The sequence below is a fragment of the Drosophila melanogaster genome, chromosome X (assembly GCF_000001215.4).
Source record: "Drosophila melanogaster chromosome X".
NCBI classification, from domain to species: domain Eukaryota; kingdom Metazoa; phylum Arthropoda; class Insecta; order Diptera; family Drosophilidae; genus Drosophila; species Drosophila melanogaster.
The window spans coordinates 19,120,705-19,134,707 of NC_004354.4; the positions used below are offsets into that span (position 1 = coordinate 19,120,705).

Sequence of the window (14,003 nt, forward strand, 5' to 3'; positions counted from 1 at the left end):
CTCATGTGTCTCATTGTCAGCGTGTTGCATGTGCAGCGGGCGGTGGCAGAGGACGGGGGAATGGAGGCGAGTAGCCGGGTAAAATAAAGTAAAATGAACAGCAGCAGCAAAAATGTTAAAGCAAGTAAATAAACATTGTACGCCATTATCAGGCACTGTCAGCAGCAACAGCAGCAACAGTGGCAACAATCAACAGCACCAGGCAACATAATTTGCAGTTGCAACTGAGAACTTTTCAATGGTTTGAAGCTGAAAAAGCTGACAGGACCTCCTGCCCCCCCCCAGCAAAAAGAAATAAATGGGGGGAAAACCAGAGGCAGCACTGCATGCCAAGCACAGTGGGGATAGCTATTGCCTACTTTTAGGATGCCTCTAATGGGCAGTAGGACCAAAAGAGGACTTTTTAAAATCAAATAAGCATTTCAAGCCGAATTGATATTGAAATTATTTGATTATAATCGAAGAGAATGAATCTAGATTTCTGTCCAATAACACTTTATTCTTTTTGCAACCTGTTGCAACTCGCGTATCTGCAACATTAGTGTCTGTAGGCTACAAGGTTCTTGAGAACATTATGCATTCGACTTTGCTTTCGAATTGCTTTCAAAGCTATCATAGCATTTTTAAAAAGATTTCCGTGTTCATTTCGTTGGCTGTGGAGTTATCATGTTTTCATGTATTATTTTTTTTTTATTTCAACATTCTTCCACTGTCCGAGTAAAAGTCCATTGCCTGGCATAAAGGCCGGATATGCCGGCGAACTCGGTACTGCTCTTGTATGTGTATGTGTATGGGCCTGAAAATGTGTGTGTGCATGCCTGTATGCAGCTGTATGGATGAACAGTCAATGGCGGTGTAGCTGAAAAGGCCGGAAGTGCAGTCGAGCAACAACGATTGCATGCATGTACATACATACACATGGGTGTGTGCGTGTCCTAGCTCGTGTGCGAGTGTGTGTGGGTGTAGGTGCGAATGCAAGTGTGCGGGTAGCGTTTGTGTGCGTGTGAGTCGGCTAAACAAAAGTGGCACAACAAGCTGAACTTGTGAGCGAAATGGGAGTGCTGAAAAACGAAAAGAAAAGCAAACACAAGTTGACATAGAAATTGTACAAACTGAAAATGATTTGTGTGCCCCCTTTGCCACACAGACACACACACACACACACACTTACACGTGCAAGCATATGTATATTTGCACAACGGTAGGTCGATTTATAGGAAAACCCCCAAAACAAAAAAAAAACAATAAAACAAGAGAAAATGCTTTGGTCGAGTTCCCCGACTATCAGATACCCTTTACACAGCTAGTGTGAATGCAATCGCGAAATTTCATAATTTTTCTGGGATATCAATGGATATTGGGGAATACAAATTGTTCAAAAGTGTGGGCGTAACCGATTTGGCGGCTTTAGGTCGTTAAAGTGGGATAGAAATTTACACGATTAATAAAATGATGAAAAAATATCCAACAATTTTTTAAATATGTGCGCGTGGTAATTCTGGGTGGTTTGTAGGCGTTGGAGTGGGCGTGGCAATATGTTATAGAAAACATATCAGCTAGAAAACTTTTATAGATCCTGAGATCTCGAAGTTTATACGGACAGGCGGACTAGATGGCTAGATCGACTCAGCTATTGATCTTGATCAAGAATATATATATATACTTTATTTGCCTGTTACAAACGTTTCAATGAATCTAGTATACCCTTTTACTGGACGAGTAACGGGAAGGAAGGACATACATAAAATGGAGAAAAATAACAAATGGACTCCTTTTAACAACGTTCCACTCTTCAGTACAAAAACTCTTAGCCTGAAATAGTTAACTACTTAAGTTTATTATTTCTTAAGTATAACTCTATAAATCTACATTCATTTTGGCAACTAACTTGTAATTTTTAGGTACTTTCCCATTGAACACATCCTCCGACTGATTCGAACCTTAAACCATAAACCTAGTGGGTCGCCAAAATGCGTCCGATTTCAAAGTTAAACCGGTGGGCTCCCGTACCTCCCAGCCACTGCGTGGGAAGAGGAGATGGTGGATGCCGCAGGTCCAGGACCCGATCCTGCCAACCAAAGAGCCACAAGCGAGACAGACAGCCTGCCGAAGGGCAGCCAGCGGGGAAGGGGCGTGGCAGGTGGACAGGCATCGGCGAGGGGAGTCGGGAAATAGGAGGCGTTGGCAGACAGTTGAAATTGCAAATTATGCTTATGGGAGGAACAGGGTGCCAAGGGGTAGGAGAAGGAGGAGCATTGAATCGGCGGCGGGGAGTCCACTGTCTGCGCTCTAATTATGCAAACTACCTGCTGTTACTCAATTAATCTTGATTACGTTTGTGTTATCCAAATACAATTATTTTGGTATTAATTACAGTGGCCAGGAGCCACCAACCACTGGCCACCCAGCCACTGGCCAAAATGGCAAGACCAGGCGGAGGACCACTTTTACGAGCGGAAATTGTCTGGGTCGCCGGGTAAAGCAATGTGGAGCACCGCCCCCACTCGCCAGATTGCCTTGGAAAATGCACACCACGCATTACGGCAAGTGTTTTAGTCCAATTTTTTCTCGGCATTTTAGGCAAAATTCGCATTTCCATTCTGATTCCACTGCCATTCGTATGCGATTCGCATTTGACGCGACTCTACCGACTTTTCCAAAGAAACACAAAATGTCGGCCGGTAGGTAGTCTAATTTCCTAATTAGCCCAGGGAATGTGAACTATTGGAATGCCAGTGTTTCACCCAAATTTTTTGGGGTGAGCCGCAGGGAGCGATGACCTTAATTAGCTGCCTGCGAGAATGAGACTTAAGTGCTCTGAAGTGGACTTATAGGGATAAGCCAATGAATAATTGTAATAGTGACCCACTGAACTGAAGTGGCTCCTCAGTTAATAAATTGAAAAGCATCAGCTTTAGGCCTAATTTGAGCCGAATATATTTCAAATACGTTCAAAACTAGCTGAATATTCATCAGTAATATATTGTAGTATGCGTGCGATGAACCTTGTTCTATAGAACTTTAAACTAAACTAGAGCCGGCGAGTGTTTGGATTTTTTAATTATTGTATTAAGTTAACATATGTAGAAGTTTTCTTATTCGGGGTGGTTGATAATATATTCGTAGACCAGGTGTGCACGATGCAGCGCCAGGCCCGTGATCACTCTCCTCACATCTTTGAGCTTCAACTTGGGTGCCCTACGGGAGCGGATCATGGTGGACACGACCACTGGTAGCCTGTTCCGGAGAGGGAGTGGTGATTGCATCATCATGAACGTTTTATGCACCACATTTTGCATCTGTAGGTTGATGACCTTCACGATCCGTGCCGCATAGTCCATACTCTGCTTTTGGGTTAGCGCTTCGGGATTATTGGGCGCTTTGGTCGCTTTGGGTACAACTGCCGCAGGCGGTGGATCTTCCTTCGAAACAGATTGACCCTCGAGGTTCTTTTCCTCGCCGGCAATGTCGACATCATTCGGGGTAGCCAATTCAGAGAGTGTGTCCTCACTGAGCAGCTCCTTCAAAGATAGTTTCTCCATATTCGCGAGTTCTTTGTTCATGTTCTCCATCCTTCTGGGTTTCGGCAGCAATCAATTTAGGGTTTTCCTCAGTATTCAATATTCCCAGAAGATTGAAAAGTTGGTTTTTTAATTTATTTCGCAATAGCTCACTTGAATCGTGTAGAAAGTAAAGGATAAAGTGAGAATCATTCAACGAATAGCTGATTAACTGGATCTAAAAGTCTGGGCATACTTAAATACCAATTAGTGTGCCCGCATGTGTAAAAAAAAATTCGAATAGGAACAGAGCTTTTGCAAAGAACACTTGACTGTACTCAATACAATGCTAAAATAATTTAAAAAAAACTATACACATTCTGTTATAAATAATATGCTCTATGATCATTTTTATTTCCAGTATTAAAAGTTAAGTAATTCGATTTTTCGAATCGAGTGTTTTATATAATAATCCACATATTTAATGTCAGCAGTAGTAAAATCACTCTTTTGATCATTTGCCTTAAAGTAACAAATATGTACTTGCTTTTCGATTTCTAGTACTAGTGTTGCACAATGACGTTAAAAGGTGTTACCAGGGTTTGAAACAAGTTGCGGTAAGTTAAGCCACTCAACGCCACGTGGCCATTATTATTTCATTTACTCATTGTAGATTGTTGAAAACTGTACAAGAAGTATAACCATTTCATACGCCTTAGGCTTCTAAAGAAAACTGTTTATTTTCCTTGCGTACATATGTTGTAAAGCCAATCATTTATAGAGTTTAAGATTATTATGGCATAACAAAGTTCAAGCTGGCAACTCTAATTTGTACCATTCAACAGATCAGAGATTGCAGTCATTTCGTACGTACACTTACAATGTTAATAGTGCAGCCATACCATTATAGTTGCGACTAATTCATTTTTCTAGATATGCAACTTTTTGAAATCCTCATTGGAAATCAAGAGTAAATGTCCACCCAGTAGCCCTCCATTATCCTTTTAATGCCTTCGTGTGGCCCGTCTGCCACGAGCTGCTCAATAATAAATACATGAATAGATAAACTAGGACGTGGATCGGGCAAGGACAAGGAGTCGCAACAGGACAGCATCTGGCAGCCTTGGCACGTTCGCCTTGTGCCCATAATATATTAAATACACGATAAGCACACACAAAAAAAAAAGGATGGAAAATATGTAGATATGGACTTGAGATTGCTGCTGCTGAAGTGGCAGAATGGCTGGCTCCTGCCTAGGACACCGGATTGTCGCTCTCGGGGATGACCAGCTCCTCCTCCCGGATCTTCTTGGGCAGCCGTTCCGCCACCTGCGCCCTTCCGGAGAGCTGGAACTGGTAGTTGAAGTAGTCGTACACGTACAGCTGCTTGCTGTGCACATAGTGAAAGGCCACCGGGTACTCCGACAGGCAGTCCATGCACTGCAAGAATACGAAGATAGTTTAGATAATAATCAAAAGAGGACAAGGAATGCGAATACGAAGGTGGAAAAACTATACGTTGAGGCTTGAATATCAAAGATAAAATGCCTCCTCACGCGGTTATAAGCCAGTGACGAACGCACCTTACCACCACCTTTCTGGTAACGAAGAATGATGATTACGTTCGACTAAATAATATGAGTGCTTGGCAAAATATGGCGTTGTCTTTGTGACACTTGAGTTTATTTTCTATTTTGCTGGATTGTTAAAAGGTACTGGATGGGTAAGCTGTGCATTCATTCATATATCTACATACATACAAACGTACTTTTAGTAGGGTGCTAAATGCATCCAAACTCACCGATCTCGGATTGTAGTAGGCGTACTTGTACAACCAAAAGTCCATGCCAACGTTGCCCGAGAGAAGGGCTCCATAAGGAGCTATGGGATAGAAGCGGTTGCGCAGCTGCTCGTCCCTGGAATCACCCGCCTTCACGCCCAGGTTGAACAGGCACTTGCCCATCTCGACGTCCTCGGCGTGATCGTCCTCCTGGCGACACTTGGTGGTGTCGTTGACGCCCTCGGCGAAGATCCTAAGAGCCTCGCGGCTCAGTACGTAGCCACTGCCGCCGGACATGTATGACTATTGAATCGGATTCATATTCAGTGAGTTTGTAATGTAATCCGAACCGGACAGAAGATAAACTCACCTCGTTCTTCTGGTGAGTGCCGACCATCTTGTAATTAAATCCAAAATAAATAGGTGTCTCCGGTGAATACGGGTAGAGCATGTAGCGCAGATTTTCCAAAAAGAGGTAGCTATTGATAGGAGCAGATTGAAAGTTCAGTCAAACTTTAATAATGCTATCTTTTCTTTATCGGTTCCTAATTATTCTTCATTCAACTGTTTTGGCTGTGGCCCTAACATTGAGATACCATCAGTAGTTACACCACAAAGGTAAAACAGAATGATAATAATGTTCAATAAATACATACATACATATATACATATGTACGTGTATCTGTGGTGACGAAAACAACCATCCATTCACTTATCAATTCCTGCAATAAAATGCCACTCTTTCCCTATTTAAGAATCTGAATCTTTCACATACGTGTCGTCGTCCGCCTTTATGAACCAATCCGCCTCGTGGCGCATCTGCTCGTGGATGTGGACAAAGGCCTCTTTGGTCTTGCCCCACAGCATCTCGTATCGGTCCGGCTTGGTCAGCACAACGGTGGGCAGCTCGTCATCCGGCTCAGAGGTCATGAAGTAGATCTTATTGCAGCGTTTGCCCCACGTTCGCAAAACGTGAATGGCCCGGGTCTTGTGGTATTTGGGTGTGGTGAGCACCCAGCACAGGACTCTCACCTCCCGATGCATCTTCTCGGCCAGGGTTTCGTTGCGCAGTCCAGGCTCCATGTAATCAACAGAGCTAGTGCCTCTGGACAGTGGCAGTGCGCCGGCGTTGAGCACCATTACATCCCAGTAGGCAAACAGCCCGATCACCGTGGTGCTCACCAGCAGAATGAGCAGGACCAGGCGATCGGTGGAGATGCGCTGGGCGGAGCGGTACATGCCATTCGCCAATCCGTTGGAACTGGAATGGAAGCCCGGATAAGTCGACGAGTTCTCCAGTATGATATATTCCCCGGCCATTGAAACACTGACTTGCGGCATCGTAAGCACTGTCTATACCAATCGAAAATGGTCTTATCGCCGGGAAAATGCGGCCCAGATTAGACAAGGTGGCTGGCAGAACTAATACTTATGTCGGGAACATCGACGAGCAGGTGCGCTCAATTAGTCTTATTACTAGGTTGAAAGAGAGAGAGAGAGAGAGAGGGAGGGAGAGGGAGTAACATGCACAGAACAGAGTTAAAATGAGTGAGTGAAAGTTGCACCAGAGCTGCGGAAATAGCAATACACTAATTGATATGGTTTCTAGGTGAATGGAAATCCTTATTTAAAAAAAAAAAACATATACTCGTACATGTGGCAAACAGTAGACAAAAATAAATAAACAATTAATGTAATTAATTGCGCGTATTTCCTGATCCACAATCATAAATATTATATTGATATATTATTGAGTAACAGTTAAGCTGCTTAGAGAGGTACCAAAAGCCACTATCTATTTAAAAACTCTAAAAACTTTAGTGGTCCAAACTAATTGCTTGCCAGCTTGGATTGTACTAAGAAATTTGTTTAAATTTCACTCAGCATAGTTCATTAATCAAAACACTTGGGACAAGCACACAGAGCAACAAGCACCTCGAAAGGAAAAATATAGAAATAATAAAAAAGTGAGTTCTAAAAGGGGGGGGGTTGGGTGAACGCAAAACCCGAAAACAGTTGAAGTTGAGAGAATCTTTCAATTAATCATGAGCGACATGTGGTCGTTGCTGGACGCTTTTCAGTGGCGTTGCCAAGATGGGGGGGGACTAAGGCGTGGGCGTGGCACACTGGCAAGGACCGCCAGCAGTGCGGGAAAAATAATATAGCGCATACGCCCTGTGGGGCACTCCAGCACTCCGACGCTCCGGCACTCGGATGCTCGCGTGCAAACAAATGGCTGCCATAATAGCGACGAGGCGGCATCCTGGTCGCATCCTGGTCGCATCCTGGACGCATCCTACACCCCGCGCCCCGTAACCATCCAATCCGCCTGCGCTGGCAAACAAATTCCCATTAATAAAATAAAATGCAGCCAGCGGCGGTGAGGAGTAGCGGCTAAGAATGAAAACTATTTGGCATTGTGGGCGTGTGACCCCGCTGCGATTTGCCACCAGCAAGCAGAAACCAGCTACCATTTCTACCATTGCCCATTGCCCAAACAAATACAAATTTTTCCAATAAAAGCGGCGGCTTTGCTCGCGCATTTTTTTCTCTTCGAATGTCAAAATTAGTTTTGGCCTGGGCAAACAGTTCAACATGAAATGCAAATAGGAGTGGGTGCCAAGTGGGCCTGATAAATGCCTTTGACCTTTCCGATGACGTGACCCACATGGGCTGTGGGTCCGCCCGACCATGGGCGTTGGCCAGCGGAGGAGACTCCATTACTTTCCCGGTACAATTTACTTTAAATGTATGTATGTAAGAACCACTTAACGCGTTCTTCCATTGTTTAATGTCGGTTCAACTATTTTGCCCTGCAACTTCGGTGGCAATTCAATTTAAAGGACAAAAGAAGCTGGATCCTGTCTCCTCTCTCCTGACCTATCCCATTTCCTAACTCTCCCCCCCCCCCCCTTTCAATCCCATCTTTTCGGCCGACACTGGCCCCACAATCAACAGTTCCTTTCCATCTGGTTCCCGCAGCCTCAATACAATAAAAACTCAGCCAAACAGGCAGTCCTGCGATGGTCGGTCGGTTGGTTGGTCAACTGCAAACTGGGCAAATCACAAAAATAAACCAAAGTCAAATGTATAACTGCAGATTTTTTGTAATAATGTTAGCTTTCGGATTTTACAAGCGCGCCAAGGCAAACGCCATTTGTCTCGCTGCCTGAATGTACTTCTCCCCGTCTCATTCGCTCCTTTCCATCTCTTTCTTTCGTTCTGTATGTAAATATGAGTGTGTGTGTGTGCATTGTTTGCCATGGAGATGACCGCGTGAAAAGATTCATCTTGAATAAATTGAAGTATTCAAACACAACTGAACTGAGCACATTTTTGAAAAAAGTCAAACTTAAGAAAAATGCATGAAAAATGATTGATAAGATAGGATATTTTGTGAAATCAATCTAAGATTCTATATAATCAAGATCGCTCATTCTCTCTCTCACTCCCACCACCACCACTACCAACCAATGCATGTGTCTGCGCCACACACATGCACACGTAAGCACACCGACGAACACACACACACACACACACACACACACGCAGTGAGACATCAAACGTGCAAACATTTGCCATATTTTTGTAATCAAAGTAAACAATCCACTTAACCCAACACGGACATGCAAAACGACCGGCAGCTGGCTGTCCTCCAGCCATCCCGCTCTGAACCTCAACTCATCTCACTTCCGCCACAGTGAAACGTCTTTCGCTATTTCGATTCGATTTTTTTTTTTTGTTGGATTTGGAGGCCAACGACACCAGTGCTGCACTCCACCCACTTAACCCACTCAATTGGATGGCTCTGCGAACCACACTCATATTTTGTACTATTTTGAAACTTAACTGAATAAATAAGAACTAATAAGCACTATTATTATTCATATTGTTTGCTGGAGAATTTAATAAATCCTTTTGCCAACTGCTCAAATAGTTTTTAAGTAAATATTACTACTTTAGACAAATATCATAAAATCATGTTAAACCTTATTTCATAGCATAATATATTTATATGTATAGATAGATTAGTTCCTGAAAACATACTTTCTCATAAAAAACGAATCGAATATATTAAATACCATTCACTCAATATAATTCCATATAATAATTTTTAAAATGATTTTTTTCTTGTGCATCCACTGCTCGTTCATATATCGCTGTCGGCATCCGTTTGTTGCTATTGTCACTACTGAATTCCAGCAGTTTTTTTTTGTTTTTTGGCCCCACATTCCACTGGGATGGAGCGAGGAGGAACCGACTCCTGGGCACGTGATGCCTTTCGATGTCTTGGCTCGTTTTTTATGCAAACAGCATTTGAATTTGAAATGAAAACGCTGACGGGCGCCGCCAATGCCAATGCACATGGAACTGGGGCTCGGATCCGGTGGCCGGGACTTGGGACCTGCGATCTGCGAATTTCCCTGGATCCGGGAGCTGGTCCTCCACCCTCCCGAAGTCCTTCGCTGCAGGGGGGAGGCCAATGCCATTGCATACTTGTGAGCACCGTGCGGTTACTTTTAGCTCACTGATATGACAACGGTCCATCCAAAACACACGTAAGGAAGTAGGGTGGCTCATATTGTTAGGCAGATTTGAAATGCGCTTTCCATAGCTAAACATTGTGCAATATCCATCAGTGGAAGTGTTATGCAGTATGTATGCAGCAATATATCTCATAAGCATAACCGCAATCATAAGGATTAGAATCGCACATATCGCAGCATACTTGTAAGCACTTCTTTTGCTAAAAGAGGTAATAATGGTCAAATATAACCAGCTTTTTAATTGATTTTCAATATCTTTTCTGTACGTTTTTGAGCGCTTCTTTGAATTGAGCCACCCTTCCGTGGGCGCATTGTGTCCATTGGCATTTTGCTGGCACAAACACAAGAGTCATGGCCGGCGGATGGGGTTTCCAAGGGGATTGGGCAAATAGTTTTTACTGCACACAAACACAAAACGCAATGACAAAAAAGGGTATAAAAAGCAGCGCCGCCAACTTTGTTATTACATTTTTATACCGGCCACACACACTCACACATGTGCAAACCCGTTTTTATTGGCATAAAGAAGCAAGTGGAACACCTGTTCCAAACTCCACCGACATCCCGCTGTCGCGGATTCATTTGCATTTGCATTATTTCCCTGTTTGCTCGGCAACCCTTTTGGCCATTTTTCTCCCTTTTTTTCCCCCCATTTTCCACCCGCCTTCGGACCAGACTTTTATTATTTTTGGTTAGTTTTGCTGCATTACAAAATGTGTTGACATGTTATGATTTCGATTTTAATTTCAGCAGCTGCAGGCGGGACAAAAAGGATACTCTGGCTGCGGATGTTGGCGCGTCGAACATTTACCAAAGTCAAGATTCAGAACTGAAGCCGGAGCTCAGCTGGGACTTGGAGCACATTGGAGTTCGGTCCAGGTGGGAGAGAAACAGGAACATTGCTAACCTGGCAATGAGTTAACGAAAGTTCAGGATTAACCCATGGAATGGCAGCTATGGCTTACCATATTCTTATAATGGCTTTCCTTTCCCTTTTCCCGATTGCACATTAAGTACCATAATTTTGTTATTATCTCAACGGCAGCCATCAATTTTACCGGCACTTTCGTTCGCCTCGTTAAATTGCGTTAGTACAGCTTAGGATATTATGATTACCCATCGAAGGGCTCAGAAGCTCGTCATTATCGGTAACAAGTACTCAAACAGATCGATTACCGGATCCCCCATTTCGATGTTTGCTCCACAGGCAAAAGGACACGGTAAACAACTTAACGCAAGGATATGCCAGCTGCAGCTGGAGTCTCGATTACTTATATATATTATTACTACTATTATATTGCAAATGCCCCGAGTTCAGTTTGCCTGAAAAACCACTTGGCAGTTCACTTAGCGTATTGATTTCATTGTATGTATTCAGCTCTCGACGTCCTTAGACATTAATTACGAGAGGGATTACTTATTGAATGCATTATCCTTTGGCCAGTTATGTTCGCCTTAGCCTTAGTTTTGAAGATGATAAGCTCGACTATATATAATCCTTGTTGTAATTTTTGTGTGATTCCTGGCCGAATTTGTTTACTGCCCCATTCATCATTGTTGTTCAAGCCATCACCTTCATTCAGTGTTTCGCAGATACCGCTTGGTGAGTCATCTTTCAGCTGATCCCTCTGTCATTTGTCAGCTGGTTGCCTTGGCTTTTAATTAAATATGTTGCCAGGATTTCAGCCACATCCTCGGGAGCTGGCTCACAAGTGTCTGAAGACTGTGACAGGACATGGACATAGTTGGGCATCCTCCAACTCCACCACCGCCACCGGACGGCACAAAAGTTGTCACTCGGGTGTCAGTCGGGGAGGATAAATAAATAAGCTGTGGGCCAGCGCGTTAGGCAAGTTGTGCTGTTATCCTTGCGGCTCCTGCCACTGCCACAGCTCCCACTACTCCATATATTTATGCCTTTGCCATTGTCCTGTTGTTGTCACGCGAGCCGGGCGCGCATTTCCAATAATAATCTCTTGTCCCGGGCATAAATGTCGCATTAAAATGTCACGCACTTGTGGCTTAATCACGCCAAAGGATAACGGCATGCTCACTGCCCCTAGATAACATTGAAAGAAATGAAATTGTTTACAAATATTTATATTTCATTCTATAGAAAGACATCTAAAGTTGCGCACTAAACTTTCTAGGAAATCAGCATTAGTCCGGTAAAGGTTGCTGTAAAAAAAGTTATGATCACATGATTCCGCCACTGAATTAAGGATAATAAGGATATTTTCTTGGATGACAAGGATGTCGATCTTATTATTCGAAAGACGAGTATTTAGTAAAAGGTAAGTAAGAGTACCATGGATATGCTGAAATGCAATAGTTGCCTATATTCGCATGCCTTTTCAGCCGCTTTTCAAAACATTATTCAACATTTTTTTTCTTCAGGTGCAGGACATCAGGACGAAATGTGGGACACCAGAGGAGCGCTCTGACAACAGCACTTGAGCAGTCCGCGTCTGCCCGCGCCACCCCACTCCTCCCGCTGCTGTTATCTCAGCTTGGACTCGGTCCAAGGACACTGGATCCGCAGGACTCCGGACTGGCGGAAGGAGTCGTTCGGTTTGAGCACTGCGGTTCGTAGGCATTACTTGTTTGCGGTTTTTATTATATCATTCTCGTGTCAAACGGGCTCAGCATTGTCACATCCTTAGCCGCTGCTGACGATGATGATGCTGCTGCTCTGCCAGCTCAGCGTCCTGTCATTCCAGATCTCACCCATTGCCGCCACCCCCATCCGCATCCACATCGGCTCCGCTCGCTCTTCAATGCCCAATCCTCAATCCCCATCTAAGTCGCACGGTTCGCTCTTGTCCTTCATCTCAAGCTGCCAGTTATTACACATTGCCAGCGTCTTAATGTCGGGATTCTCGGACGGGGACTTCAAGCAGCATTTTCTGGTGATGAGCCAGTTGGAGCCGGGCAGCTCGACCCGAGTCCTGCGCCCAAAACTCGCCAACAGGTGGCGGGCCTGGCTCAAGTGGATCTGTGGGAAGCGATGGGCTAGGGGATGCCTTTTGTTTAAGCGAGATGAGATGTCCTTTGGGCTCTGGCACACAAGTCAAATGCTCTTTTAATCTATGCACTTACTTGCATCAAAGTACTTTGAAAATTGCTGACCTTAAATTGCATTTAAGTGAATTTAAATTAGCCTAATATCTTTTCGGCCCACTAAGACTATCGAAAATTGATTGCGATTAAAGCTAATATTTAAAAAAGCTGTAGAAAACACAGCGAACACGAATCCAAGTTGTTAACTGTTTGTCCTTTGATTTAGCCAGAAGAATTAAAATCGGCAGGCTTCTTGTGGATTTCTTGAGAGTATTGAAGCTTCGGTCCAGGAGATGTGAGTCCACTTAGGCTGGCTGCAATTGGCAGCAGTGGGCAACATTTTATAAGTTAAGGCACGTTCCAGTGGTTAGGTTCACTCAACGGCCTGGTCTGGCCAGGACTGCAGGACGAGAGGGTCCTGTGGTCAGGAGTGAACTGCAGTCGACTGTCGCCGCAATGAGAACGCAAAGTTTATTTGCTGAGCCCGGACTAAAAAAGCCAAAACCATGACCATGACCATAACCGAACCGAATCCGAATCCGAATCCGAATCCGCAACCCCGTTTTCTCTGCGATGCGGCAAGTCAGGAATTGAATTATGGAGAAGAGAATGCAAAGGACGCTTTCTGCGGGGCTAATTCGATTAGACAGCTACAAATGCTGATTCAATTTGCATTGTCAATTAAATCGCTATCCTGGTTGCACTGCCGCCCATAATTGCATTACAGCATATTTGCCTGTCATCAACATGTTTTGCCCACAAATTTTCCACTGACTTCAGCACTTTGCGCAACGCCCCCTTTTTCCTTTTCCGACTGGTCAAAATAACTCCTAATTTGGGTGGGCCGTTGCTTATTGCCAACATATAAGCAGTATTGCCAGTAACCCGTAACCAGTAACCAGTGACTCGGCGGCTTTCTTGATGATTGGCTAGCAAAAAGTTTTTGTGGCAGCCGCAATGTCGCCCAAGGAGTTCGTGTGCCATGTCCTGCGTCCTGCGTCCTGCGTCTTTCGTCCTGTGTACTATGTACTGTGTCCTTTGCACTCGACTGCGCTGAGTCGAGTTAATGAAAGGCCAAGTCAAATGCCTCACTGATTGCATTGACATCCTTCTGGC

The 14,003-nt window shown here is 44.1% G+C and overlaps 2 protein-coding genes and 1 long non-coding RNA gene across 4 annotated transcripts, besides 1 other annotated feature; 1 reads left to right on the plus strand and 2 right to left on the minus strand.

Moving 5' to 3' along the window:
- Positions 1 to 1,251: 1,251 nt before the first annotated feature.
- Positions 1,252 to 1,701: a mobile genetic element.
- Positions 1,702 to 3,050: 1,349 nt separating this feature from the next.
- Positions 3,051 to 3,684, minus strand: CG15882 (uncharacterized protein). Its single transcript, NM_133120.3, has one exon. It carries the CDS (start codon positions 3,570 to 3,572, stop codon positions 3,096 to 3,098), a length of 477 nt encoding a protein of 158 aa, NP_573348.1. The 5' UTR covers positions 3,573 to 3,684; the 3' UTR covers positions 3,051 to 3,095.
- Positions 3,685 to 4,298: 614 nt separating this feature from the next.
- On the minus strand, positions 4,299 to 6,612 carry tgy (twiggy). 2 transcript variants are annotated; one of them, NM_001298496.1, is made up of 4 exons: positions 6,056 to 6,612; positions 5,651 to 5,759; positions 5,302 to 5,583; positions 4,299 to 4,940 (listed from the first exon to the last, which is right to left on the minus strand). In NM_001298496.1, exons 1-4 carry the CDS (start codon positions 6,598 to 6,600, stop codon positions 4,755 to 4,757), a joined length of 1,122 nt encoding a protein of 373 aa, NP_001285425.1. In that variant the 5' UTR covers positions 6,601 to 6,612; the 3' UTR covers positions 4,299 to 4,754. The 2 variants fall into 2 exon arrangements, with proteins under 2 accessions (NP_001285425.1, NP_573349.4); NM_133121.5 differs by having other exon boundaries at positions 4,570 to 4,940.
- A 5,610-nt stretch (positions 6,613 to 12,222) lies between these two features.
- On the plus strand, positions 12,223 to 12,859 carry lncRNA:CR45711 (long non-coding RNA:CR45711). The gene has a single exon (NR_123956.1). It is a non-coding gene; the product is annotated as a long non-coding RNA:CR45711 (long non-coding RNA).
- The last annotated feature ends 1,144 nt before the right edge of the window (positions 12,860 to 14,003 follow it).

Coding starts and splice junctions, on each gene's coding strand:
- tgy (NM_001298496.1), bottom strand. CDS start 6,600: ATGGCCGGGGAATATATCATACTGGAGAACTCGTCGACTTATCCGGGC. Junction 5,760..6,055: donor ATAAAGGCGGACGACGACAC/GTATGTGAAAGA, acceptor TCCTATCAATAG/CTACCTCTTTTTGGAAAATC. Junction 4,941..5,301: donor CCTACTACAATCCGAGATCG/GTGAGTTTGGAT, acceptor GTATTCTTGCAG/TGCATGGACTGCCTGTCGGA.
- CG15882 (NM_133120.3), bottom strand. CDS start 3,572: ATGGAGAACATGAACAAAGAACTCGCGAATATGGAGAAACTATCTTTG.